This window comes from Molothrus ater, chromosome 9 (assembly GCF_012460135.2).
Source record: "Molothrus ater isolate BHLD 08-10-18 breed brown headed cowbird chromosome 9, BPBGC_Mater_1.1, whole genome shotgun sequence".
Lineage (NCBI taxonomy): Eukaryota > Metazoa > Chordata > Aves > Passeriformes > Icteridae > Molothrus > Molothrus ater.
In genome coordinates, this window is record NC_050486.2 from 29,058,608 (window position 1) to 29,084,009 (window position 25,402).

Below are 25,402 nucleotides of genomic sequence, written 5' to 3' on the forward strand. Positions count from 1 at the left end.
ACCTTTGCAAAGGACAGAGCTGGGAGCCAAGAGCCAATGCTGCAAAAATGTGTCTGGACACAGCTGGAAACTCCTCTCCTTGCCAGAGTCCCAGAGCACAGCGAGGACCAGCCTTGCCTGGAGCATCCAGGGAGGAGCGGTGGACTGTGGAGTCACTGAGGGTCTTTCCCAATTTTTTGGCTTTCCAGCCAACATCTGGAAGGCCAGGCTGTTATCAAGTTCTTACAGGCTGGAAAACTAAGCTTCAGACCTCTGCAAAGGAGGATGTCCCATCCCTGGCAGCGTCCAAGGCCAGGTTGAATGGGGATTGGAGCACCCTGGGACAGTGGAAGGTGTCCCTGACCATGGCAGAGGGTAGAACAAGATGGGATTTAAGGTCCTTTTTAACCCAAACTATTCTTGGATCTGGAATTCTTTGAAACCAACTCAGTAGAGACAGGTAAGGATATTAAGGCAGTGCAGGGATTTGTGGGGTTGATGTTTATAAATTACTTTCATCACAGCAGGGCAGAGCACACCTGGAAAGGTGCAAGACTTTTTCACATGCACAAAATCCATGCACACAACATCAGGCTCCAGCTAGGAACAGGCAGATACAAAAGGAGTTTCCAGTAGCTCCCACCTCCCTCTGCACAGATACCAGACACTGGCAAAGAAAGACAGGTTCTGTGTCTTACCCTGTGCACCTCCTTCAGGAAAACATGGGATGGAACACTTCAGGGAAAACAAAAGTGTTAACCCAGGACTAATTTTAGCCCTGATTTTACTGCAAGAAACATTGGGTTGATTATAACCCCCTTTTCCTCCTCTGGAGTATTTCCCGTACAGCATTTTTCTGAAACAGATTTAAATCATTTCACAGAAAAAGGCAGGATGCTCACTTATTTTACAGAAGTGGAAACTGAGGCACAAGGAGAAAACAGTTACTTGTTCCTGGTGAGCTGCAGCCCAGGGAAACTCCAGCTTGCAGGCTTCAGCTAACTGGTCTGGAAATTGCACAAAATCATTAACTCATCCTTGAAAATTTTTCATGATAGATTGTAACTATTCAGTCTGTCATCTCCAGAGCCTGCCTCTCACAGGAATTATGACTATGTACCTGAGGGCTGCCACTATGGAATAGCAGAGGGATACATCACATCTGCTGCCAGGCAATCCTTAATGTGGCTGTGTTTGAGTGCTGCCGGCTGTTGTTGGGACTGGCACTTCCACTGCTCTTACTTGAACACTACAGTGTTAATTTGGCACCAAAACTGCATTTGAGGCTTCACAGTGGGACTGGAAAGCAGCAAGCTCAGGAGGAAAATTCCAGCCTCACTTTGAGGTAATTGTAAATCTTTTCTCTCCCATTCAGACATTATATTAATGCTGCTGCATTGGACCAGAATTTTATCTTTCATTTCCACTTTGCTTCTTTGGATGGGCTTCAGCCAGCTTTGAGAGGAGGGGGGTCAGAGCTGAGCACTGACAAAGAGCCTCATTCACAAACCACCAGCAGCCCCAGTGGCGACTTCTCCCAGCACCCTGGAAGCAACCACGCCGTGACAGGAGAAACTTGGACATCAGACAAACTCCAGACCTCCCCTGCAGCAATTATTCCCTGATAACTCCATGTCTGCACTTCCACACTGCACTGCCTCTGACATGGATTGCAGACTCCTCTTGTCGAGCTCAGAGACCTTAGGCAGGAGCCACCACGAGCCATCTGCCAGCACAGCGCCAGCTAAGGTGTTATTATTTATTAAAAAGACTTTGCTTCCTTCCAAAAAACTGTCTTTGATGGAGTTAAAGGACTCTGAGCCAACCTCACCGACGTTTCTTGGTCTGTATCAGTGGGGATGTTGAGCACTGCTTGGGAACTGGACATAGCAACTGCTGCCTGTGCCTGGCACATTGGAATATTACATCCCAGAGGGTGGGGAGGCTCTGGGAGCAAAGAGCAGCTGCTGGGTGCCCTTGCCCCTATAGCCATGCCCCTATAGAGTCCCGGTCAGTGCCCCCATTACTGGGGACAGCCCAATCCCACCCTTCCGCAAGTCCCTTCTAGGAAGCACCATTGTGGCCAAGGTACTGGTGTGTGTTTGCAAAGCTGACAATAATTTGTCACATCACACGGTGACAAAGGAGTTCCAGCACAGGGGTGGTTTTCAGCAGGTGGAGAGATAATCCAGACCCCTGAAGAGAGGTGGCACCAGTGATGGTGAAATATTTCCAACGTGGAGATCAATAGCAGAATGAGAAGAGGTCTCCTGGCCAAAGCAAGCCCACTCAAAGCCCAGTCTGCTGCAAACACCACCATCTTCTCCTTGGAAAAGCAGGGACACCTACCCAGGGTGGGGTATGTACAGCTCAGAGCTTCCAGCAATAGCTCGAGCTCCCCACATCCTTACGGTGAGGGGAAACCTCGCTCCCATGGTGACTCAAGACACCAAAGCCAAGCTCCTGCTTTTAATTTCTCTTTGATGGTGTTTCACTTCCTCCCCACTGCTCTGATGGAAACCCTGGAGCAGCTGGAGAGGGGAGCAGATGGGAAGTGAGGAGCCACAGCAACATGGGCACCACCCTGGTGGTGTCCCCACCAAAACGTGGGGACAGGGTGGCCATGGGTGCCACGGGCAGCCCTGCTTGGGCAGGCACAGAGCTCTCTGCTCCCAGCCTGCCACAAATCAGCACCCAAACAAATGTTTCATGCAGCAATAAACCTGTTGAAGGCATAAATTAACTGCCCAGCAAGGTTGTGCCTTGGGAATGTCTCCACCACGGCAAGAGGATCCACTGTAGCCAGTGATTAGGTTTATATTACAATGTGGCTTTTAAGGCTCACTGTGCTGAATAAAAATTTAGGCAATTAGTGCTCTTATTTCTTAGGAAGAACTGCTTGCTATCGTATATTAATACAGCTTTTGCTCAATTAAAATTGTTCGCAGTCAGCAAAAACAATTTCTGCACTGTAATGAAATAATGAAATAATTATATGCAAGGGAGGACTTCTGATCTTTTTAATTATTCTATTCTTCATTTTTAAAAGGGCTATTTCAAAACGCACTCTTATAATTGATTGCTATAAATCAGTCAGGAGCATTCTAAGGATCATAAATATTCTAACTTTTAAAAGACAAAGAAATGCTAAATATTCAATGAAATCCTTCAATATTCAGAAAATTTAATCTAGGGTAAAAGGATAGACTGCTCTTTTGAAAATAAAAAGTAAATTTGTTGTCCTGTGAAAAATGAAATATCTTGAATGTCAGTAACAGAAATGGAATTAACAAGAGATCTTTTTATTGTTTTTTAAGGTCATTAGGCTGTGAATTCTATAATTATGGAAATTGTCAGTCCAGTTCTGTGGAGTGTTTGCTCCCATCCATAAGGTATTGGAATGTTCAATCAGTCTCTCTCGTGGGAAAGTTAGGTCATAACTGTAAGTGTACCAGCAAAATTGAATTAAGCAAAGAGATTTCATTAGTATTTATAGCCAGAAGGCATCTGTAAAAGTACAGGGCAAAGAAGTTATGTGGAAGTCAAAGGAGAAAAAAAAATGGGTTTCTGGTGACAAAGGCGAATCTGAAAGAGATATAAGTGTATAATGAATAAGAGCTATTGAGCGCTGCTCCAAGGAGGGAGTTGCAAAGATGTCAAATATTGATTTTCTTGTGTATGCCTTTGGACTACATATGTAATTGTTTGGATTTGCTGTCTTCATGATACAACAATATTTGTTGTTGAAGGTTAAAAAGCAGAGTGTGAAACAACCCAAAAAAGTCTGAAACGTGTTGGAGAATTATAATAATTCCAGCAGGAGGGTTGCAGCAGCAGCATGTGGACTTCAGAGCAAATAAACACTTTTATGACAGGCAGTTGTGTATTGCAAGTGTCTCTCCTGGAGCTGCAGAAACACACACTGGGTGCAGGACCATCGAACCATATTGCATTTATTGAGTCAAAATATACAGTTTGCTTCTAATGAGTCTCTCCAAGTTTTTATACCGTGAAAATATTCTGAGATCAGGTTTATATGTGCAGAGTGCTTGTACAGACAGATTTTGCATGTGCTCTTGTACAGACAAATGTAATCCTCATTTGTGGGTTGTTTATTGAGGAATGCCCGTGCCTCTCTGGGTCTTACTGCAGAGCTGAGAATGTTTCCTGATGCTGATTAACATCTTAATGCAATCAACCTCTTGAAATGTTTTCATCCTGAAGAAACAAGTGCACAAATCACCTTCAGAATTATTCTCCTTTTTAATAGTGCTGACATGGAAATTCTTGATATTTCTGCACAGGAGGGATTTGTGACTGTTTGGAGTGACATTTTCCACATGGGATCCTTGTGTTGGCATGCAAGCAGTCAAATCTTCACTGGCAACTTTGTGCCTGATTCCAGAGGGATGTGGATTTCAACAGAAGAGAGATCCTGGAGAGCTAAAAGCAAAGGGTGTCCCTGGAAAGTTGGAGATGACCCAAAAATCGGAGCCCACCTAAATTATTCAGTTTCAATTCAGGTGCTCAGGTTGGGAGGTGGGGTCTTTATTGTCAGAATCTGACAGAGTTTGACAATCAGCTTATAACAAAGAATTCCCAGCGAGGAGCAGCTTGGAAAAAGCCCAAATCCCAGCTGTAAACAAGAATAGGAATGGAATCAAACTCCCAGTGAACCGTGGCCATGATGAATTTGGTGTCACGGCTCCCTTTGCTCTCCGTGGGGCTGCAAGTTCATCCTCACCTGCAAAGAGAAACTCCTCAGGGACCCAGGGAAGTTTGCAGTGCTCCTTAACTTGTCTAAACATGAAGCTCTTTCATAGGTGAAAATCACCTCTTTTCCTAGTCCAGGGGTGTGACTTGCTGGTTCCTTCCTCGTTCTGTCCTGTACCAAGGCAGCTCATCTTTTATCCAAGTCCCTGCTGCAGAGTCCTCCTCAGACACTCTGCATGCTGGAAGTGTGGGGGGATCAGGAATTCAACTTCCTCCTGTGCAGTAAGGAAAGAAATTTGGAATGTTTTGGCCTGGCTGTCTCTCACCTGGAGCAGTTTTGCTCTGGCCCTTGTGTGGTGTAATTCTATTTATTCCATTACCCACGACCATCAGTGAGATGGGATTTCAGCGCAGAGAGATGAAGTGATTTTCCCAGGGTTTTCCTAAGAAAACCAGGAGTTGGAGTCAACAACTCTGATATCCAAACCTATACAACCTTCTCCAGGCTATCCTATTGTGTATTTCTCTAAATTCAACAAATCACCCATAAGAATTCATCTTGAGGACGTCCCTTTCCTCCCTAGGAAATATTAATCAAAACTAAATGTGGATTTGTTAATCTTAGGTGAAAATACTTTCTAATAAGGCACATTTATTCCATGAAAATAACATTTCCAAACCTGCTAAACTGGGAAACTGCTTGATTTTGCAAACACCCCCAAGAGTGGAGAGCAGGACTTCCACTTCTCCATCCCGTGCCATCCCTTCTCCAACCCCAAATCCTGCTGCCTGTTCTGCTGAGGAGTGAAGGGGCTGGAAGTTTTTGGAGCCCTGCTGTCAGAGTACAATGTTGCCTAAGCAAGCATTAAGAGATTATGGTAATAATAGGTGTGCTTACTGCAAATAAAAGGTTTCATTAATCAAGCCATATCGAGATAAACCTGTCAGTGGACAGAGGAAACTAGAAATCAAACGCTGTGAAAGTTCTGACAGATTGTTAAATAGAAACCCTTTAAAACTGAATTTAATTTACTGTGATATTACAGATATTTATGCATCAATAGGCAAGTGCAGATTGAGTTCGGAGGTCAGCTCTGGTGCTTGAAAAATAAACGCACAGAATGAAACAGAAGGTGACAGTTACCTTTGTCAGAAATTACAGTTTATTAAACTAAATATGAAGCTCTCTCATCTGGTTTGTGTTAAGCACCAAGGCATGGGGCTGGGGGGTAATTTACTGCAGTAGATTGGTGAGGAGATAATTATGGAAACACTCCCCCTCTTTTTTTTTTAAAGTTGGCTTTATAAACTTTAGCAGAAGAAACCAGGAACAAACATTGCAGCACAGAAGCACAGTCAGGTACCAAAGGGCAGCGAGCACAAAGACCTTTCAGCAAGGTTATTCACGAGTTATGCCATTAAAATGCTGCTCTCCTGTCAGGCAGTGGGGTTTTTTACTTCTATATTAGCATTTATTTAATTAATTTCTCCTCTTGAACTTTTTTTCAAGTTCTCCATTTTCAGATTCGTACCTTCCTCAGAATCAGGACACTCCTCTTCCTCCCCCTTCTTCCTCAGCTTCAGGAAATCAGATGAGCAATGTGAAAGAAACACAAATTCAAGGAGATTTCTGTCCAGGTAATTCTGGCAGCAAGTTGCACAAAGTTGTTTTTGAAGGGAGGTGCCATTCACCTGGTCAGGAGCTGCAGCTCAGCCTGTTCCACGTCATTCTTTAAAGGAATGAAACCCTGGAGATTGGTCACTGAAATATCATGGGCAGATAGAAAATAAAAACATCATTCCCGTTCCTAGCAATTATCAAATCCCACACAGACAGGCATCAATCCGTCCACCACTGGATCCATATCTAACATTAATATTTAACTTAAACACAACAATTACGTTGCTCATGTGGTTTTATTTCAATTGCTGAAATTTGAAGGGAAAATTTGGACCTAATAATGAGCCAGCTGAGCCAACACCAAGGACAGAAAGAAGTCCTTGAATAAAAGCAGTCCTAAGTGAAAATAAGTCTGTCAGTGCTATATGAGATGAACATATTTATCTGCCAGACTTATGTGAGATCATATCTAAATACATGGCTCCAAAACATATAAGTATATTACATTTCACACACGTAAGAAACATGTAAATCATGCAGGACATGCTAGCTATAGCTATGCTGGACATATGTCCTTCCCAGAATGACAGCCTGAAAAATCCTTACCAACTCAGGGAAAAACTCCTGCAAGTAATTACTGCAAGGGAAGCAATGCCATGAGAGAAGTTGTTCAGGATCCAGCGCAGCTTTATGAGAAAATGTCCTTTTCTGCATGCAGAAGGAGTGCAGGACTGGGCTGTTAGTTATTAGAAACCTAATTAATTAATTAATAAAAGCCAAAGCAGCAGGATAGTGTGACAAGTCTCAGCCATGAGCCTCCTCTGGTCATCCTCTCTCCATGAGCAGTGTTTGTCAAACACCCACCAGCCCCATTTCCAGCCTGAAGCCACTCAGGAGCTGCCTTTGCTGCAGCCTCAGTACAGGAGTGACCATTGCTCCAGGTTGAGGTTCACTAAGAAATGAAAATAAAATGGTAAAATCTATCAGGAGAAAGGCAGGAAGGAAGATATTTCATATATATGAAGATGAAAATTTACCTTACAAATTTGAACAAGATCTATGTGGAAAATGAAGCTCTAGTTCAGCCTTAGAATATTGTTAACCTGAAGCACATATTTAAGTCTCATTCATTTACATGGTTTAAATGCTATGCACCTTTAGGCACTGGAAGGGGCTCTAAAGTCTCCCTGGAGCCTTCCCCTTCTCCAGGTGAGCACCCCCAGAGCAGAGGAGCTCCAGCCCTGGAGCAGCTCCATGGCCTCCTCTGGATTTTATCCTGCAGCTCCACATCCTGATGGGACCCTGGAGCTGGAGATGGGGTCTCACCACAGAGGAGTAGAGGGGGAAAATCACCTTGTCACAGGAGCCACGAGAATGTAATCAGGTCCACAATCTCTCTATTGAAATCTCCCCAGGCCCCTCTTCTACCTGCTAAACCAGGCAGCTCCTTATCTGGAGGGTGCTGTAACACATTCCTGAGCAATGATCTCATCTGGGTTTTGAGGAGGAAAGCCACAAGTTGGAAAGTTTTAAGGAGCCCTCTTACAACCATGGTGTGCAAGCCCTGAAAGTGAATGATCCGTGAGTGTCACAGAGCCATTTTCACCAGGAAAAAATGCAAGGAGCAGTAAAAAAACAAGTAAAGAGGAGCCACAATGGGTGTGAGTTTCCTGTCTGTGGCCAAGGCTGGGGCAGGGATCACTGCCCACCTCCAGAACCTGCTCCAAGCCCTGTGGCCCCATCCTGACCTCCTGCACCAGGAGCAGCCAGGCCCAGACTGGGCACAAGCCCAGCCCTGGGCAGGATTAAGATTTTTATCCCCAGGCAATACTCAGTGCTCCTTAGCAGAGAGCCCAGACAGCCCTTCACGTTTTATTTATTTAGATGAGTTTACAAAGCAATTAAGACATTTTGGCAAATGCTGAGGTGCAGATTTCCTCCCTTATGATAGATCATTCCTGGCTTTTTTTTTTTCCCTGTCTCCTTCGGGACAGATAAATGTTTCATGGTCCCACAGACATATTTTCTCTCTGCCCAGTTGCTCAGAATCCATTTTAAAATGTCTTTGAACTCTTCTATCACAGAATACTTTAACAAGAGTCCCTAAATAATCTTTATTTACAGACTGCAAATACTGCCTGACCCAGCTCAACATATTTTATCACTTCCTCAGCTGGAATTCCTCTTGGAAATTTTTCTCACCTGAGCAAAAGCAGAAAATCCAACAAAAAATAATAATACTGACGTGCTTTAGGGAATAAATACTTATTCTTCACATCCTCTACTTTTAATTGGAAATACCACCCTTTAATGATTTTGGTCAAAGTTAAAACCCTCCCTGGTTTTATCTGTCCTGTCCTAGACAGGAGCAAAGTTGCCAACATGTGCTCTCAACATGGAAGTGCTGGAAAAGCTCATCCAGAAGCTTCTGAAATCAGTGGGGTTTTACAACATGCCCTGGAAGGCATTAAAAGACTTTAATAAAATGTTTAATAAAATACCTCTAATAAGGTGAAGGATCTAAATGGAATTTGCAGAAATGCCCTGATGAATGGAGCTGATAAAGCTTCTTGGGGGAAGGAATCTGCAGCTCTCCTGGAAGTGTGTCGCCCCAAAAAAATTTAAAAATAGAAAATAGATATTTTTTGGTCTTAAAAAATAGATTTTGGTGGATGGGGGGGGGAATAAAGCAGGATTTTTTCCTTCTACAGTGGCACTTCTGTTTCCAATACGTTTGTAGAGGTCACCAAGTTTTCATAGAAAAATTTAATTCGGTGTTTGAAGGTGGAGGAGGAAAATGTTGGACTGGCAGGTCAGGATGGCCCTTTGGTGACTCCCCATGCCCTGCCCTAAGCCAGGACTTGCAGGCACTGAGCAATTCATATTTTCTTTCCCAAAAACAACCAAGAAGTCCCCTAGAATGTGTTACAGCACTCTCCAGATAAGGAGCTACCTGGTTTAGCAGGTGAAGAGGTGCTTGGGGAGTTTTTGATGGAGAGATTATGGACCTGATTACATTAATACCTAACATGGGTTTTAACCTGCATTTTGGGTAAAATTCACCGTTCTGCAGAAGGCCCATAAAAGGCCTGTGCACCACTTACGCTCCACCAAGGCCCCATTTGGATGGTGCACGTGGAGCTGGGGTGATGCATGGGCCCCGTGCCTCGGGATGGGCCCATCCCTGACCCATCAATAATATTCCACGAGTTGGGGAAAAATATTAGCAGAGTAATTTTATTAACAACAGCCATAACTCACCCCTTGTCTTGGCGCGCTTAATAAAGGGAATCGAGGGTGCTGTACAGAACTATCCTGCTAAAAACAAACAAACAAAGCCCTGGGAAGCAGCAGAGCACGAGGAGGGGGAGCTGGCTCCCACCAGTGTCCTGGCTGTGCTGAGGAATGAAATGAAATGGAATGGAATGGAATGGAATGGAATCAGCTGGTGGATCTCACGGTGTGGGGAATCTCACGGGGTGTCTGTGAGTTAAGTGCTGCCAGGAGCACTGGGGCAGCCCATGGAGAGCTCCCGGTTTTCAGCAAAGGGATTTCCTCACGGCCCTGGAAATCCTCTTAGCGTCTTCATTTGCATCTGGCTGGCCAGGGGAATAGCTGAGCAAACAGCCCTGCTGTGTGTCCCTCGCACCTCCTGCCTGCCTGCCAGGGCACAGGGGTGTGAAAGGAGCTGCCGCTGCTGCCTGGCTCTGGCTCCTCATTCTGAGTCGCGTCCTTTATTTCTGAGCTGCATCCCCCCCTCTGAAGGCACGTCCCCATATTTGCTGCCACGCCGGCACCACTTGCACCATCCCTTCGGGCCACACGGACATGAAGGAAAAAATATTCTGTCCTGTTGGTTTATTCAGAGAAATAAGGGCATTTTCACGTAAAATTCCCTCATTTTCACACAGAATCTTCTCTCCTGAGCCTCTCCAGAGTGCCCTTTCCATCCCTAAATGGAGCAATCCCCAGGTTTTGAAGGAGCGAGGGTGGCCTAAGCACATCCCTTCCCAGAGCAGCCATTCCCTGGGGGATGAGCTGGGGCTGTCCGTGTCTCACCCCAATATTGCTGCTGTGCATGAGCAGGGCTGGGGGCTGCCCTGGGCCTCCCCCACAGCCCTGGCCAGCGGCACCCCTTCCCACCCATCCCTTCCCTCCATGAATTCCAATCAATCAAATTTAAAGGAATTTTTTTTTTTTTTGCCTGGGATTTTTGTTCCTGTGTATTTATTACGGCTCACAGTACAGGAGCCTCCTCCAGGGGCAGGGATGTGCCAGCGTCTTCGGGAGATGGGTTTTAGCCATTTTTTGGGGATGTTTGGGGACGTGAGCAGGGCCCTTCCAGGAATCAGCACTGCTGGATGCCAGTGCTGCGTGGGACTGCAGAGTGGGTGCAGGTGCTTGCAGCCAAAACTGGGGATAAATATCCATTTGTTTAGAGTGGGGATTTGCAAAATGAGAATCTGAAGAACAAACGAATTTTGATTGAACGACTGCCAAATGTTTGGGTGTTTTCTGTTTTTTGTTTTTCAAATCAGGTCTCAGCTAACTTTGCAGCCCTCTTGCCCAAAAGGCGGCAGAGCTTCTCTCTCACGCAGCCTCATTTGCCTAATAATAATAATTCTGTATTTTAACTTATTTGATTAATTTTGCTCTCTCCTTGCTTTGTAAAGCACCCAAATCTCTAACCTGTACCAGGCTCCACTCTTCTGACCCTTTTGATTTTATTTTGTGGATCCCAAGAGGATACCTTGGCACACCTGAGTGCTGCTGCCTGGTTTTGCCAGCTCCCCGGGATGTTTTCCTGCCTGTATCCGAGTCGGGGATGTCTCCCTGCGAGCCGAGCCGAGCCAGCACCGCCGGCTGCCCCTCCACCTGTACCCTGCCCTCTCCCAGGGGAGGGGAGGCACAGAGGAGTCCATGACCGGCGCCAGGACGCGCCTTCAGGAAAACGAGCCCCAAACTGAAGGCGACTCGCGGTTCACCATGCACCAGCCCGGCGTTTGCCTGGTGTTTGGATCCGGAGCAGGGAGAGGCTCCGGGTGCAGCCGCAGGGGCGGAGGGAGGATGGACGCGGTGCGGGACGGCGGGGGCTGCCCGGGGGGAGCGTGTGCGACCGCACGAATGTGAACCGCACCTGCACCGCATCCTCCCAGGGGCCGGACGGGGGCTCCGTGCCTCCTCCACCCACCCGCGGTCCCCTGGGGCCGGGCGGGGACCCGCGGGGCAGCCCCGGCACCTCGGCCCCGCTCGGAGGGGCGGGGGGGGGGGGGGCGTGTGTGGATTTGGGGGTGTCTCCCAAAGGGGAAAAGGCTGCGGGAGACGTGGAAAACCCGCGCCTGGTGAAAGCCAAGCTCAGCGGGAAAGGCAGCGCGCAAAGAGCGCAGGGAGACGCGGGCCAGCAGCCGGGGGAGGCGCAGGATCCGCGGGGCGCGGCCCCGTCCCTCCGGCAGCGCCGGGGGTGCGAGGGGGGATCCCCACGGTCGCCTTCCCTGCGCGGCCGCGCACCTCGCACGGGGGAAAGTCCCGCGGCCGCGGAGCGCCGGCCGCCCCCAGCTTGGGTTTCCCTAAAGGCGAACTGGGGCTAAATAATGGATCGATCTAAAATTAACCGGAGGAATGGAAATGCTCTAAAAATAAGCCAGCAGCTGCCGTGGTCGCAGCCCCCCGCTCCCGTGGGGAAGGGGGAGCGGGGCCGGCCGGAGGAGGGGGCGCGGGCAGAGCCGGCCGGGCTGCGCGGGGCTGCGCGGAGCGATGGCCGCGGCTCTCCGCGGGCGCGGGGCCGCTCCGCACCTCGGCGCGGACGGAGCCCCCCAAAACTCCGCCGCCCGCCTCGCTGCCGGCACACCTGCGGGTTTTAATTTCTCTTTGTATTTCTCTGCGTTCAATTCTTCTTATTTCTGCACGGCAGCTCCGAAAGCCTTCGGGGAAGCGGCAGCAGCGGCCCCGCGGGGTGCGGAGCGGGTGCGGGAGCCGCGGCCGCGGAGCTGCGGGGCAGCGCCGGGCACGGAGCCGGCCCGGGGCCGCTGCGAGACCACCGCGCACACACACACACACACACACACACACACACTCACACTCGCACACACCTCCTCCTCTTTCCTCCTTTTTGATCCATGCAGCGATCCCATATCCTCCCGGCTTGTCTCTTTTATTCTTTTGTACTGAGGCGCGTTGTCCTGGCCAGCAGTGTGAACGGGGGCTTTGTAAAACGGGACAGATAAAAATGAGCAACATCATATTGTTTGACAGAATGATCCAAAATGATAAAATGCCTTCTCCGGAGGGGGTGAAAATGGTGAATTCCTAAAAAACAAGAGCGTCGCTTCTCTCCTCAGCCTCCCTGCGCTGCTCGCTGTAGCCTAAAGGGATCTGCCGCCTGCACCAGCCCGGATCACGTCCAGCCACTCTTTTCATTGGGAAGTCTCTTTTTAAAAGCCTTCATTTATTTATTTTTAAATAAATAAAGAAGGGGGAAAGCGGCTTCGGCTCGGGACCCCCCGTTCTCCTCGCGGCGAATGAAAAGCTCAGTTTTCGAGAGAAAGGCTCGTTTTGATTAAATCTGACATGCTGCTGATAACTCCATGCTAATGTGAAATAATTAACATAATAGCCATAATTAAAAGCACGCTAACAATGCCATAAATTTATCACACAATTTTACTAGCTTTCTGCCCCTAACTGCTCTCTCATCGTTAATTAAACGTGTTGCCTTTTACAGAATGGATGTTTATACATTTCCAATACAAATAAATCCGAAACCGTTTTGGAAACATGACCAATTTCGTTTTACACTGAGGTCTGCCGGGTTTACGAGCGATTTATTACGATTAAAAAAATAAGGGAAATAAAAGAAAGAAAGAAGAAGAAAAAAGAAATCCAAACACATGCAAATAGAGGCCTAAGAATAGAGGGGGGAAAATTATATATATTTAATAATCTACATCTTCAGCGAAAAGCCCTGCTGAAAGGGGTTCCAGGCCCCGCCGCTCGCCCCATTTCGGCCCCGACCCCGGTCCTAGCGGTCGGGGGATGTCTGTGTGTCCCTGTCGTGTCCCCTCCCTTGGATGTGTTTATTTTACAGGGATTTCTCACCCGCAGCCCCTTTCCTGCGAGCCCTTTTACCCCCGCACGTTTGTACCGAACGACAATGCTGGTTTAATCCAGGTCAGGTCAACGATTTATATAACTCATTAGTGAAAGTAATAGGCTTAAGGAGCTGAAAGGGGACACCTTTGGTTTCTCCTTCCTTTAAAACGATTACAGAAGCAGAAATTGCCCCAGCCCTGTCTTTCCTCCACAATCCCCCCCACCCCCGAGGCTCAGCCTCCGGATTTATTTTTAACTCGCTTCGCAGCCCAGGATCTTGCTTTCCCATATTAGAATCAAATTGAGTTGTAATTAATTTCTCCCTCTCTATCATAACTTATTCCATCCTCCCTTTTCCCGTTGCACTGCCGTGTCTCTATTTGACTCCGTATCGATCCGGACGATACAGTTTGTTTTTCTCCTGTTGCTAAATCTATCTGTCTATATGGGCGCCCACTTTCTATTTCTGGCCGTGTCATTATTGTGGGTTTCCACCTCCACGGGAGCTGCTTTAATTGTTTTATCGCTTTGCAGGACGCGGCTCCTGCTCCCCTCCAGCCCTTGAACTTCCATGGGTTCGGGGGCTCCCGGTTTATTTGGGGGAAACTTTCCTGATTTTTAGCAAAGCTTTTCTCCGCCCGGGTGGGCTCCCGAATACTTTCCAAAGGGATGGGCTTCGAAATGCCGCCCTGAACTTCAGCAGGTGAAGGCCTGGGAGCCGCAGCAGCGCCCGCGGAGGGGCGCGGAGAGGCGCGGAGCGGGGCGGCCCCGCTCAGCCGGCAGCCGTGATTGAACACGGGATTAGCACAATAGAGCCCTAATCGAGGGGAAACGTTTCTTTTCACGCTAAGCACCGTAATTAATAATACGAATCAATTAATTTGACTTTTATTGTGCCGAAGAAAAGCGCAACAAATGGAACAGGGGGCTGCGGAGTTGGGGTTTTTCCTCTTTTTTTTTCCCTGGGAGAGCCTTTGCGGCGCGCCGGGTGTCACACAAGGCGAGTGCGTGTGTGTGAGCGTGTGGCTCTGTGACCGCGCGTGTGACAGCGGGCGCTGCGCGGGTGCGGAGCTCACGGGCCGCGGAGATGCTGCGGGAGCGCGGGGGGAAAGCGGCTCCGCGCCCGCGGGAAGGGTCCCCCCATCCACCCCCGGGAACGGGCCCGGCACAGGCTCTGCGAGGGGCCGGGACAGCGACCCTTCGGAGCCCCGATGGGTTTGGGACAAGGACGGGAATGGCTTTCCCTAAACCAGCGCCGCTCGTAGGAAATCGTTGACTCCTGGGGCATTCCCCTAATTTAATTGTATTTACCGAAAGCGGACAACACGTGCGGGAAGCAGCAGAGCGAAGGGCTCGGCGGGACGCATTAAAAAGCCAAACCCCGGGAGCCACCCGCGGCCGAGGGCCCGGGCGGGGGGTTCCGCACCGGGGCAGGGGTGGGCGGCCGGGCCCCCTCCCGCCCCGCCGGGCGCCTTTCCCCGGGCCGGGGCTTACCTGGGGCCGCGGCAATACGGTCCTCACATTCACACACACTCCCTCATTTCCTACTTTTTCATATGCTAAAGCCCGCAATAATTAAGTCGTTAACACCTCTGGAAAGAGAAAAAAAAAAAAAAAAAGAAAAAAAAAAGAAAAAAAAAAAAAAAGAAAAAAAAAAGGTAACCGGCTAAAAGGTTCTTTATTTATAGTTTCCCTTTGTTATTTTAGGTCTTTTTTATTTCTCTCTGCAACTAACCTAATAGATAAATCAATAGCTATTCTCTGATCTTCCGTTCCCAGCTGGTGCTGCTGCCCTGCTGCCGCTGGAAAAAAAAAAAAAAAAAAAAAAAAAAGAAACCCACTGAAAAGTGGTTTCAAAGCCCAAACTTGGTGCTTTTAGGCGCTCCTGCGGCGGCGCATCCGCTGAGCCTGCGCTGCCGAGCGCCCCGAGAGCGGCGGCTCCGGGCGCTGCGCACCGAGAGCGGCAGCGGCGAGCCCCGGTGCGGCGGCATTTCCGCGGGGGCCGAACGGTGCCGGTGCCGTCGGGCCCCGTCGGGGCGGGCAGAGCGGAGCCGCCGCCGGTCTTTGTTGACAGTCCATGAAACAACTCGAGTTTTGCATGACTTCACAGCGGGGCGCCTGACGTCAGGCGGTCACGTGGAGCCGCCTCCGAGTATATCTTTAACGGGAAAGTAATCTATCAGGCAGTCGGGACCGCCGCGCTGCCAAAGTGGCGAGCGAGGCCCCGCGACCCCCGGCCTCCTGCCCCCGCCCCGCCCGGCCCGGCCGCCGGCAGCTCCGTCCCCTCCCTCCGCCGAGGGGGGGAAAAAACAGCGGCCAAAAAAAAGCCAGACGAGAGGAGGAAAGAGGGAAGAGGAAAGAAAAAAAAAAAAAAAAACCAACACCAGCAAGCCGGCGCGGAGGGCGGCGGAGCGGTGCGCGGCGCGGCCGCGGAGCGGAGCGGTGGAGCGGCGGCGGCCCGCGGAGCGGCCCCATGCGCGGCGCCCTCGGGCGCGCATCGCGGCGGGCGGGATCCGGCGGCGCCGCCTGAGCCCCGATGCCCGGCGGCGGGAGGTGACCGGGCGGCCAGGGCAGCCCCGCGGACGGGAGAGCAGCGGGCGCGGCCGCCCCATGCCCCGCGGGGACGGCGCCGCGGGGCGCAGCCGGGCCGCTCGGGTGTAGCCCCCGGGACCGGTCGGAGGAGCGGCGGGAGCGGGGCGCGGGGGGAGCCCGGTGCGGGCGGGAGGCCCCGCCGCCGCCGCGCCCCGTCCGCCGAGCGGGGATGACCCTGTCGGGAGGCGGCAGCGCCAGCGACATGTCCGGCCCCGCCGTCCCGGCGGCCGAGGATGTGGATATCGACGTGGTGGGCGAGGGCGACGACGGGCCGGGCAAGGACAGCGAGGGCGAGGCCGGCAGCCCCGCCGCCCTGCCGCGCCTGCCGCTGGACGAGGCGGCGGAGCTGGCGCTGCCCGCGGAGGCGGGCGCGGAGAGCGGCAGCAGCGGCAGCGGGAGCCCGGCCGGGGCGGCCCCCGGCGGCGCGGCCGAGGGCGGCAAGGGGGGCGGCGAGGAGGGGGCGAGCGGCGGCGGCGGCGCCGGGGCAGCGGGGCAGAGCAAGCCCAAGAGCAGCCTGGTGAAGCCGCCCTACTCGTACATCGCCCTCATCACCATGGCCATCCTGCAGAGCCCGCAGAAGAAGCTGACGCTCAGCGGCATCTGCGAGTTCATCAGCAACCGCTTCCCCTACTACCGGGAGAAGTTCCCCGCCTGGCAGAACAGCATCCGCCACAACCTCTCCCTCAACGACTGCTTCGTCAAGATCCCCCGGGAGCCCGGCAACCCGGGCAAGGGCAACTACTGGACGCTGGACCCGCAGTCCGAGGACATGTTCGACAACGGCAGCTTCCTCCGCCGCAGGAAGCGCTTCAAGCGGCACCAGCAGGAGCACCTGCGGGACCAGACGGCGCTGATGATGCAGGGCTTCGGCGCCTACGGCCTGGCCGGACCCTACGGCCGCCCCTACGGGCTGCACCCCGGCGCCTACACGCACCCCGCGGCGGCCGCGGCCGCGCTGCAGTACCCCTACATCCCCCCGGTGGGGCCCATGCTGCCGCCCGCCGTGCCGCTGCTGCCGTCCAGCGAGCTCAGCCGCAAAGCCTTCAACTCCCAGCTCAGCCCCAGCCTGCAGCTGCAGCTCAACAGCCTGGGCGCCGCCGGCTCCATCGTCAAGTCGGAGCCGAGCAGCCGCCCGTCGTTCAGCATCGAGAACATCATCGGCGTCCCCGCCGCCAGCTCGGCCGCCAGCGCACAGACTTTCCTGCGGCCGCCGGTCACCGTGCAGTCGGCCCTCATGGCCCACCAGCCGCTGGCGCTGGCCAGGACCACCGCGGCCATCGCCCCCATCCTCAGCGTGCCTACCAACATCATCGCGGGGCAGTTCCTGCAGCCCGCGGCCCCCGCCGCCGCCGTGCAGGCCAAGTGGCCGGCGCAGTAGCCCCGGGCAGCGCCCCGGGGAGCTCCGGCCGCCCCCTCGGGGCTCCGCGGCCGCCCGGACCCGGAGCAGCAGCAGCAGCGGGCACCGGCCGCCGCCACCGCCGCTTGTACATATTTGTATCAAAAATCACTGACGTTGCTTTCGGGGTTTTTATTTTTCTAAAGAGGCGAAAATGACGGTCGCGATTAGGAGCCGTGAACTTTCACTTTTTTTGAAGGTTCCGGCGCTCCGAGCGGTTTTATCCGAAATAAACGAACAAACGAGGAAAAAAAGAATTGTATAAAAAAAAAGAAATAAGCGGGGGAAATTTTAAATATTAAACGAACGAACAGGAAAAAAAAAGAGAGAGAATTTTGGAGAGAAAAGAAAAAGGAGGAAAAACGCTGTCATTCTATTATAGAAGTCTGTTTATATATGAATGAATATATGTATTCTAAATGTTATCCCTTCGTGTTGTACACAACTTTGTAAATAAATTTTTAAAATGCTCTGCCCGTTCTCTGTGTGAGCGGTGTCTTTGTGACCCCCGGCCGCAGGACGGGCTGCGCGGCCGCGGAGGCTGGAGGCGCGCTCGGGGCGCGGCCGCGGAGCGCCGGTTCTCCGGTGCCGCGGAGCTTTGGATCCCGCCGGTGGCGGCGCGGGCGGGTTTCCCGCGGTCCCTGCGCCCGGTTCGGCCGCGCAGCGACAGCGCCCGGCCCCGCGGCGGCGGGGCCGCCTTCACCCCGATTCCTTCCAAATCCGACCTTCCCCGGCAGATCCGAGACTCCCGCGAGCGCGCCGTGATGTTTCCCTAAATATATTAATTTTTTCTCGGCCTGACTTCAACACTACATCCCGGCGCTGCGGCATTCCCGGCCGGAATAGGCACGCTTTGGGTCTGCGGTCGGGGCTAATTAGAAGGGAAATTATTTTAAATAAACCACGTTGGGTTGATTTAATAAATGTTTACTATTTATTTTAGAGGGAAAAAAAAATATATATATATTCAGGCCGTGGCCGTGCGGTATCCGAGCGCGGATCTTTCGTTTAGATCAGATAAATAGTCAGGTTAAAACAGCGGATCTTCCCCCGGGAAGGGATCGGCCTTTCCCAGTTAATTCCCAATAACTCAGCTTTAATGGCAGCTGTTAAAATTAAAAATAATAAGCATACGTACATACATATATGTATATATATATGTGTGTGTTTTCGAGGCTAAAATAAGGAGACAGTTAAAATGAAAAAAAAAAAGGAAATAATATGTAGCGTTCTAATATTTAAAGCGGCGCGTCGGGGGGTTGAGCCTGCTAAGATCTCGGTGTCTCCCGTGCACTGACAGTGTTTGGTGCTTTATTATCTCCCTCTTAAAAAGTTGAAATTTTGTCACCTTGGAAAAGCGTCCTGGATTTCGCTTTTCCGCTCAAATAATTCGTTGTCTTTGTTAGGAAAATCGGCGGCGTAAAACGCAGGCGGGATGCGGGATGCGGCAGGCTCGGCTGCGGGAGGAGCTGAACCAGGCGCTTATTTCCCCTCCAACAACCCTCTGGCAGCCGTGGATTTAAAATAAATATATAAATAAAAGTGTCCTTGCTTTCCTGGTAAGCAGTAAATATTATTTCTTCCTAAGTAAATATTTATACCTCCGCATACATAGACTAAAATAAACCGAGCAGCCACGGTGATGAGGTCGTTTGAACTTTATAAATAAGGACTCGCTAATCATCTGCCGGGGACAGGGAGAACCTGCAGGGAGCGGGGACACGCGGGGCCCTCCGCGGGCACCCACGGCCCCGCGGAACCCCGCGGAGCGGAATGTGGCGGTGCGTGGCGGTGTCAGAGGAACGAGTTGTTTCACAGTTGTGTCTGGCTAATCGGTTTTACACAAACAGCAAATGGTGGGTGATTCGTGCGATCGAGGGGGCTTCTATATTTAGCCGATCCCCTGGGAAAAAAGAAAGGAGCCTCTGCCCGGAGTCGCTGCGAGGCTCAAGAAGCTGCTGATCCAGGGCTTCCAGAGGACACCGGATAACAGGGGCTCATTCCATTCCCCAGCCTTTGTTACTTATAAAATTACTCGCTCATATTTCCCCACATAGCAGCAATGCCTCGGCTCGGCATCTGCGCGCCGGCGGCAGCGGCAGCGGCAACTTTCCTGCCCGCTGCCTCCCTCCGGGAGCCGCTTCTCCCTCCGTAACCTCCGGCCTCTCTTTCTCTCCCCCGCTGTCCCCTCCATCGCCGAGGACAGCGAGGCCCGCAGGAGAAGCCTTTCCCGGGGAAGCGGCGGCGGCTCCCGGGGCCGGGCGGCACTGGGAAGGCGCGGGGGTCGGGAAGAACCCCGGGATGAGCCCCCCATCCGGGGCCGCCTCCCCGCGGGAGCCGCCGGCTGCCCGCAGCCGCGGGGCCGCGAGCGGCAGCGGGGCCGTGCCCGCAGCCGGGGGCTCCCGGTGGCGGCGGGGCTGCAGTGGCGCACCGGGGCCTGCGGGGGGCGCGGCAGCTCCCGCTGCACCCGCGGGGAACGGGCGCGCCCCCCCGGGGCCGGGAGCACCCCGGGACCGGGAGCATCCCCGCAGCACCCGGATCCGGGAACTCCCCCGGAGCGTCCGCGGGACCGGGATCGCCCTCACGGCCCGCGGGGCCGGGAGCACCTCCGGGGCCGGGAACACCTTCGGGGCCGGGAACACCCCCGGGGCCGGGAGTCATCGGGGAGTCCGGGAGCAATTCGGGGCATCGGGGGATCCGGAGCGCCCGCAGCCGCGCTCTTGCAGCGGGCGGCACGACGGGGCGTCCCGGCGGGTCCCGCAGAGCTACCGGCGGGCATCGGAGTAGGGGGCGTCAAAAGTCGGTCCCCGAACAGGGGAGGGTTTGCCGCCGGGACGGGAGCGGCTTTCCCGGCTCCCAGCGGAGCGGGCGCAGTCCCTACAGCCGGGCCGGGGAGGAGAGGGAGCAGCATATCCCGGCGGAGCTCCCTCAGCCACGGGAACAGACAACAGAAACTCCTTCCCTTGTTCTTTCCCTTGTTTTCCCTTCCACAAACTTGTCCGCCGCATATGGCAAAACTTGACACGGCCGGTGACAGATGCCCATTAGTATAAGTCGTGTCACGTCGGTCCCTGGGGTGTGTTGGAAGTAACTAGATCCGAAACACCGGGAAAATGACCCTCCCGCAGCCCCGAGAGTTTACCCAGAACCACCACCCCCTGCACCCTCCCCGACCCCGCTCCTGATTTATTCCAATTACGGCCCCGCCGCTCCCTCCGCCGGGGGAAGGGATTTATAATAGGATCTGCCGATAGGATCTGGCCCTAATCCTCTAAACCATCACGCTGGTTGAAAAGGGGACGAGATGGGGCTCATCAGGGCCATTTCCTCGGCTGATGCGGGGCTCCCGGGGAACCCTCTCGTTTTCGCTGCGCGGCCGCGGGAGTTGCGCCCCCCTTTCCTCCCTCTCCGCGCTACCGGCTCCCAACGCCGCCTATTTATAGCATCGCTGCTCTCTCCCGGGCACCGAGAGGGGCTGAAAGTTTCGGGCTAATGGGTGTTGAAAGGCTGCGGCGAGCGCTGGAAAAGGCAGGGAAAGATCTTTTGCGGTTATTTATAAACGTGTGTTTATCGCGCGTGTGTTTTTATCTCAGTGAGCAGCCCCAGCGTTCCGGGTATCCCCCCCGCCTGCCCCCAGCCGAGACCCGCGTGGCCGCAGCAGTGTCCCCGGAGGGGGACAGCGATCGGAGACCCTGCTCCGGAGCTGCGGGAGGGCACAACTGAGGCCGGGGTTACCGCAGGGGACAGCGCCGGGAGCGCTCCGGGCGGCCGGGGAGCGATGTCCATCGCAGACCTTCCCTTCTCGGTCTGTCGCACCGAGACGTGGCCGCAGGAAATCATCCACCGGCGACATCAGCCCCCTTTGGGACACGGGCAGCGCTTGAGAACGGCTCCGGCTTCCCCGGGGGTCACGGGCTGGGGGTACCGGGGGATTTACCCCGCCAAGCACTGCCCGAGCCGGCGTGTCCCGGGCGGGACGCAAAGGAAGGAGCGCCAGCATTTGGCTTTGGCATAAGGCACCCCTCATGTTTCGCGGGGCCCTCGGGGGAGAGACAGCAAGGATTGCTTTAGGGGAATTGGGGATTTCCCCACCCGTGCGGGTGCGGGTCAGGGGGCAGTTCCCGGGGGATGAGGGAATTCGATGGGATTTTGCCTCTCGGGGCACCTCGGGCAGTTTCTGTTCTCTCCCTCGCGTCCGAGGTGCGCTCGGGGCCTCTCCCCGCCTGCTCCGGGAGGCGGAAAAAACAGCCTGGCCATTCCCGGGGGCATTTAATTAGTGTTAAAAGGCGGAGAGTGAAGAATCACAGCGAGCTCCGCGCGTAACTTACGCTGCCCATCTCCGCGGCTGCGGAACAGCCCGGGCATCCCCCGGGGCGGCGACTGATGCGCTCCAACCTCCGCCCGCAGCCGGGAGCGTCCGTGGCATCCATCCCCACAGCCTCGCCGAGCCGCACCCGGGCAAACACCCGCCATCCAGCTTTCTAGAGAGGCAACTCTTCAATTCCGGGGGCTTTTATTGAATTACGTGTTACCAGTCCTAAAACATGAAGCGTTATGTACTTAAAAGATACAGAGCATAGGTACTACATCCACAGGAAGTATTTTAGTCAGTGAATGTTCAATGTAGCAGGTAGAGATGAACTTAGCACGTCTTCCAGACTGAACTGGGAACAGACTCTTCAGCCATAAAATGCACTTAACAGTCTATTTAATAGTGGCGAGGTCCTTGAAAATGCAATATCCATGCTAATCTTGCCTTTTTCTAAATCAGAAATGAAAAATAGGTCAGGAAGGTAGAACCTTCCCCTTCCATTTAAAATGTGACATTTAATCTATTTAAATAACTAAGTAAACTTTATTAATCCGGGATTTGGTAAGCAAGCTGAAGAAGCGGGAACCGCGCGACTTTATAAAGACGGCAAAATGTGAGAGGGAGCGTCCTTGAGCTCCAGGTGCGATAAAATCACGGTTTTCTTGAGCTTCAGCGAGAAGGGAAAACCCGAGACACACGAAAACTTGTCCGGGAAAGGATGGAAGGAAAAGTCCTGCTCTGCTTTACCGCGGACTCGGAGCATCCTCGCGTAGGACGAGGGAAACTCCGTGTCGCCCAGTGCCTAGAAAATGGCAGGAATTCAAAAGAAAACCCGAAACCCTCAGTAATTTGTAATTACTTTATTAAGTGCCAATACTTAACGGGGGAAAATAAAAATAAATCCATCTCCCTGCGGGCTCAGGTAGTGGTTTGTGCCACGGTTACTCCTGGTTTTGCTCGGCAAAGGAGAACGCGAAGGAGCCGAGGCTGCTGAGGGCTCAGAGCGGGGCTGGCAGCGCGGCTCCGTGCCCGCCACATCCCGGGGCATGTCCTGGGCTCGGGACAATCTGGGAATCGTCAAATTGGGAATCTGCAATTGCAAACCCCTCCAGAGTTTGTTCCCCCGCTCGCTCCGGCACCGCGGCTCCGCTCACAAACGAAATTCTGCAAGAGCCGGAACTTTTTATGGCTGCAGGCTCTTCACTCCCGCCCGCCCTAGCAAAGACTTTCTCGTTATTTTGGCCGCATTTCCCCCCAAATTTATGGATTTTTTGCCTTGCCACAGCTCGGCTGCCATCAAGCCACAGAGCCGGAGAGGAGGCAGCGGAGCTCCGAAGCCTCCCGAGAACGCCAAGGGTTAAGCAAAGCCGTTTATCTGCTCATTATCGGCTTCTCCCTACTCCTGAGCACCAAGCCGCGCTCGTCTCCTACCCCGCCGTATCAATGTGTCCTGAATGCCTTTTCCAGTCATTGATCTGGTCAAAGTCACCGCAGAAACACAAGTGACAGAGACTCAATTCCAGGCGACGCGCCCGATGCGAGTATTTAGAAAGCATTCAATAAAAAAGCTTTCCCGGGGAGTGAATGATTTCACCTTGCAACAAAGAGCGCTCGGCTAATTGAAATAATGCACTTGAATGTGCGGCCGCGGGCTCCTGCTCGCTTATCCCAGCTCCGGTCCAGAATTAGCAATAATCTCCAAGGAAAAACCCAAAAACTCCTCTTTTTTTTAAATTTATTTTTCCTTTTTTTTTTTTCTTTTTTTTTTTTGGTGATAGTTCACAGGCAACGAGTGCGGACTCAGGAGCGGCTCAGTTATCAGCGCTCCCCGGCCTTGCTCTTTGGGGAATTCCGGGCATGGAAAATCCTGGAAGGGAGAGTAAAAGGAGAGGAGAGAGGCACTGAAACAGGAATCTGCCCTGCTGATTCTCCCCCGGGCTTAGGCTGGGAATTCACTTGTTTCAGTGCCATAAAGCAGCTCCAGACGCTGTGGATTCAGGAGGTGTAACTCTAAGTTTGTAATTGATGGATTCCTAGGATTATCCTTATTTTACAGACTTGTCAGTTCCAGACCTCCTGTCAAAATCCTGACATGGATGCACTTTACCCAGCAGGAATATAAATTATTGAGTATATCAGATTAGGCAAACTATATAAAATTTGATGGTCATAATCTGCCATTTTTCACAGGATTATGGCTCCAAACACCTTGGCAAGCCAGCAGACAGGTGTGATTTTTACCTTTACCTGTTTAAGAGAGATTTCAGTCTCTTTACACCATCCCACATGAGACAACGGCACAAGTGGCTGAAAATATGGCTGGTGTAAGAGGGACCAGGATGTCCAAAGAATTTGCACTCAGAAATGGTTGGGATAGTGGAAATCAGCATCCTGCATTGGAAAACCATGAAGGAAGAAAAGCTACCTCTGGTGTTACAAAATATTATATTTACAGTGGTTATACGTTTTAAAAATAATCTGCACATCTGAAAAAAAATTACAAACTAATTTGATTTGCAGTAATCTCTGGTTACTTTAACGTTTCTATTGTAAGCGGTCAGACGTTTCTTGACCACATTTGTTTTTTGTAGCAGCTGTGTTTAAATCCATCACAACTTTCAGCCCTGGGATTCCAGCCCAAGGAGAGCACTGCTGCCAGCTCACCTGGCAGGTGTGGCCATGAAACCCTCAGTACGTGGTGGTAGTTTATAGAATAATCAGTTTTCTGCTCAGTTTCATGTCCTGACCTCAGTCAGACCAGAAGAAAAGACCAGGTTGGACAGGGTTTGGAGCAGCCTGGGATAGTGGAAAGTGTCCCTGCCCATGGCAGAGGGTGGAACGAGATGATCTTTGAGGTCTCCTTCAAGCCAGACCATCCTGTGATTCTCTGATTTTTGTTATGCTCTGTACTTCATCGAGAGAATGAAAAGGGGCAAGACTGAAAGGTTAAAACGTGGGGCCTATGGTGCATCACAGAGAGATTCCAGAGTCTTCCTGGCTGTGTCCAGAGAGCCTCAAGGGATGGCCCTGCCTGAGCATGGAGGTGGCACCAGATGACCCCACTGTGTATTCCAGCCTGAGATTCTGTGCTTTGTTCCCAGATATCGTCTCCAATTGCAAGGGCTGAGGGGCTGCTCCCCAGCTGGCATGGTAGAAAAACACAAATCCCAGACTGATTTAGGTCGAAAGGACCTTAAAGTCCATCTAATGCCACCCCTGCCATGGCAGGGACACATTCCCCTACCCCAGGTTGTTCCACACCCTGTCCAGCCTGGCCGTGGTCACTTCCAGCGATCCAGGGACAGCCGCAGCTGCTCTGGGCACCTGTGCCAGGGCCAGGAATTCCTGCCCAATATCCCATCCATCCCTGCCCTCCGACAGGGGGAACCATTCCCCCTTCCATTGTCACTTGTCCGGAGTCCCTCTCCAGCTCTCCCGGAGCCCCGTTAGGCACCGGACTGGGCTCTGAGGTCCCCCTGGAGCGTCCCCTCCTGCCGGCGCAGCCCGCAGCGCTCCCGGCCCGGCCCCACCGCGGCCATGGCGGAGCGTCCCTGAGGCGGCCGCGGTTCCCGCCCCGCGCACGCGCAGAGCCCGCCCGGAAGGCGCCGCGCAGGCGGAAGCGCGCGCGCCGGCCCGAGCCCGGTGAGAGCCCGCGAGCGGCGCCGGCTGAGGGGAGCCCGGGACGGAGCGGGCGCTGAGC

At 52.7% G+C, this 25,402-nt stretch overlaps 1 protein-coding gene across 1 annotated transcript; it reads left to right on the forward strand.

Moving 5' to 3' along the window:
• The first annotated feature begins 16,163 nt into the window (after nucleotides 1-16,163).
• On the forward strand, nucleotides 16,164-17,372 carry FOXD3 (forkhead box D3). The gene has a single exon (XM_036388025.1). The coding sequence runs from the start codon at nucleotides 16,164-16,166 to the stop codon at nucleotides 17,370-17,372; it is 1,209 nt and encodes a 402-aa protein (XP_036243918.1).
• The last annotated feature ends 8,030 nt before the right edge of the window (nucleotides 17,373-25,402 follow it).

What these genes read in the sequence shown, in the direction of transcription:
- FOXD3 (XM_036388025.1), top strand. Translation starts at nt 16,164, where the DNA reads ATGACCCTGTCGGGAGGCGGCAGCGCCAGCGACATGTCCGGCCCCGCC.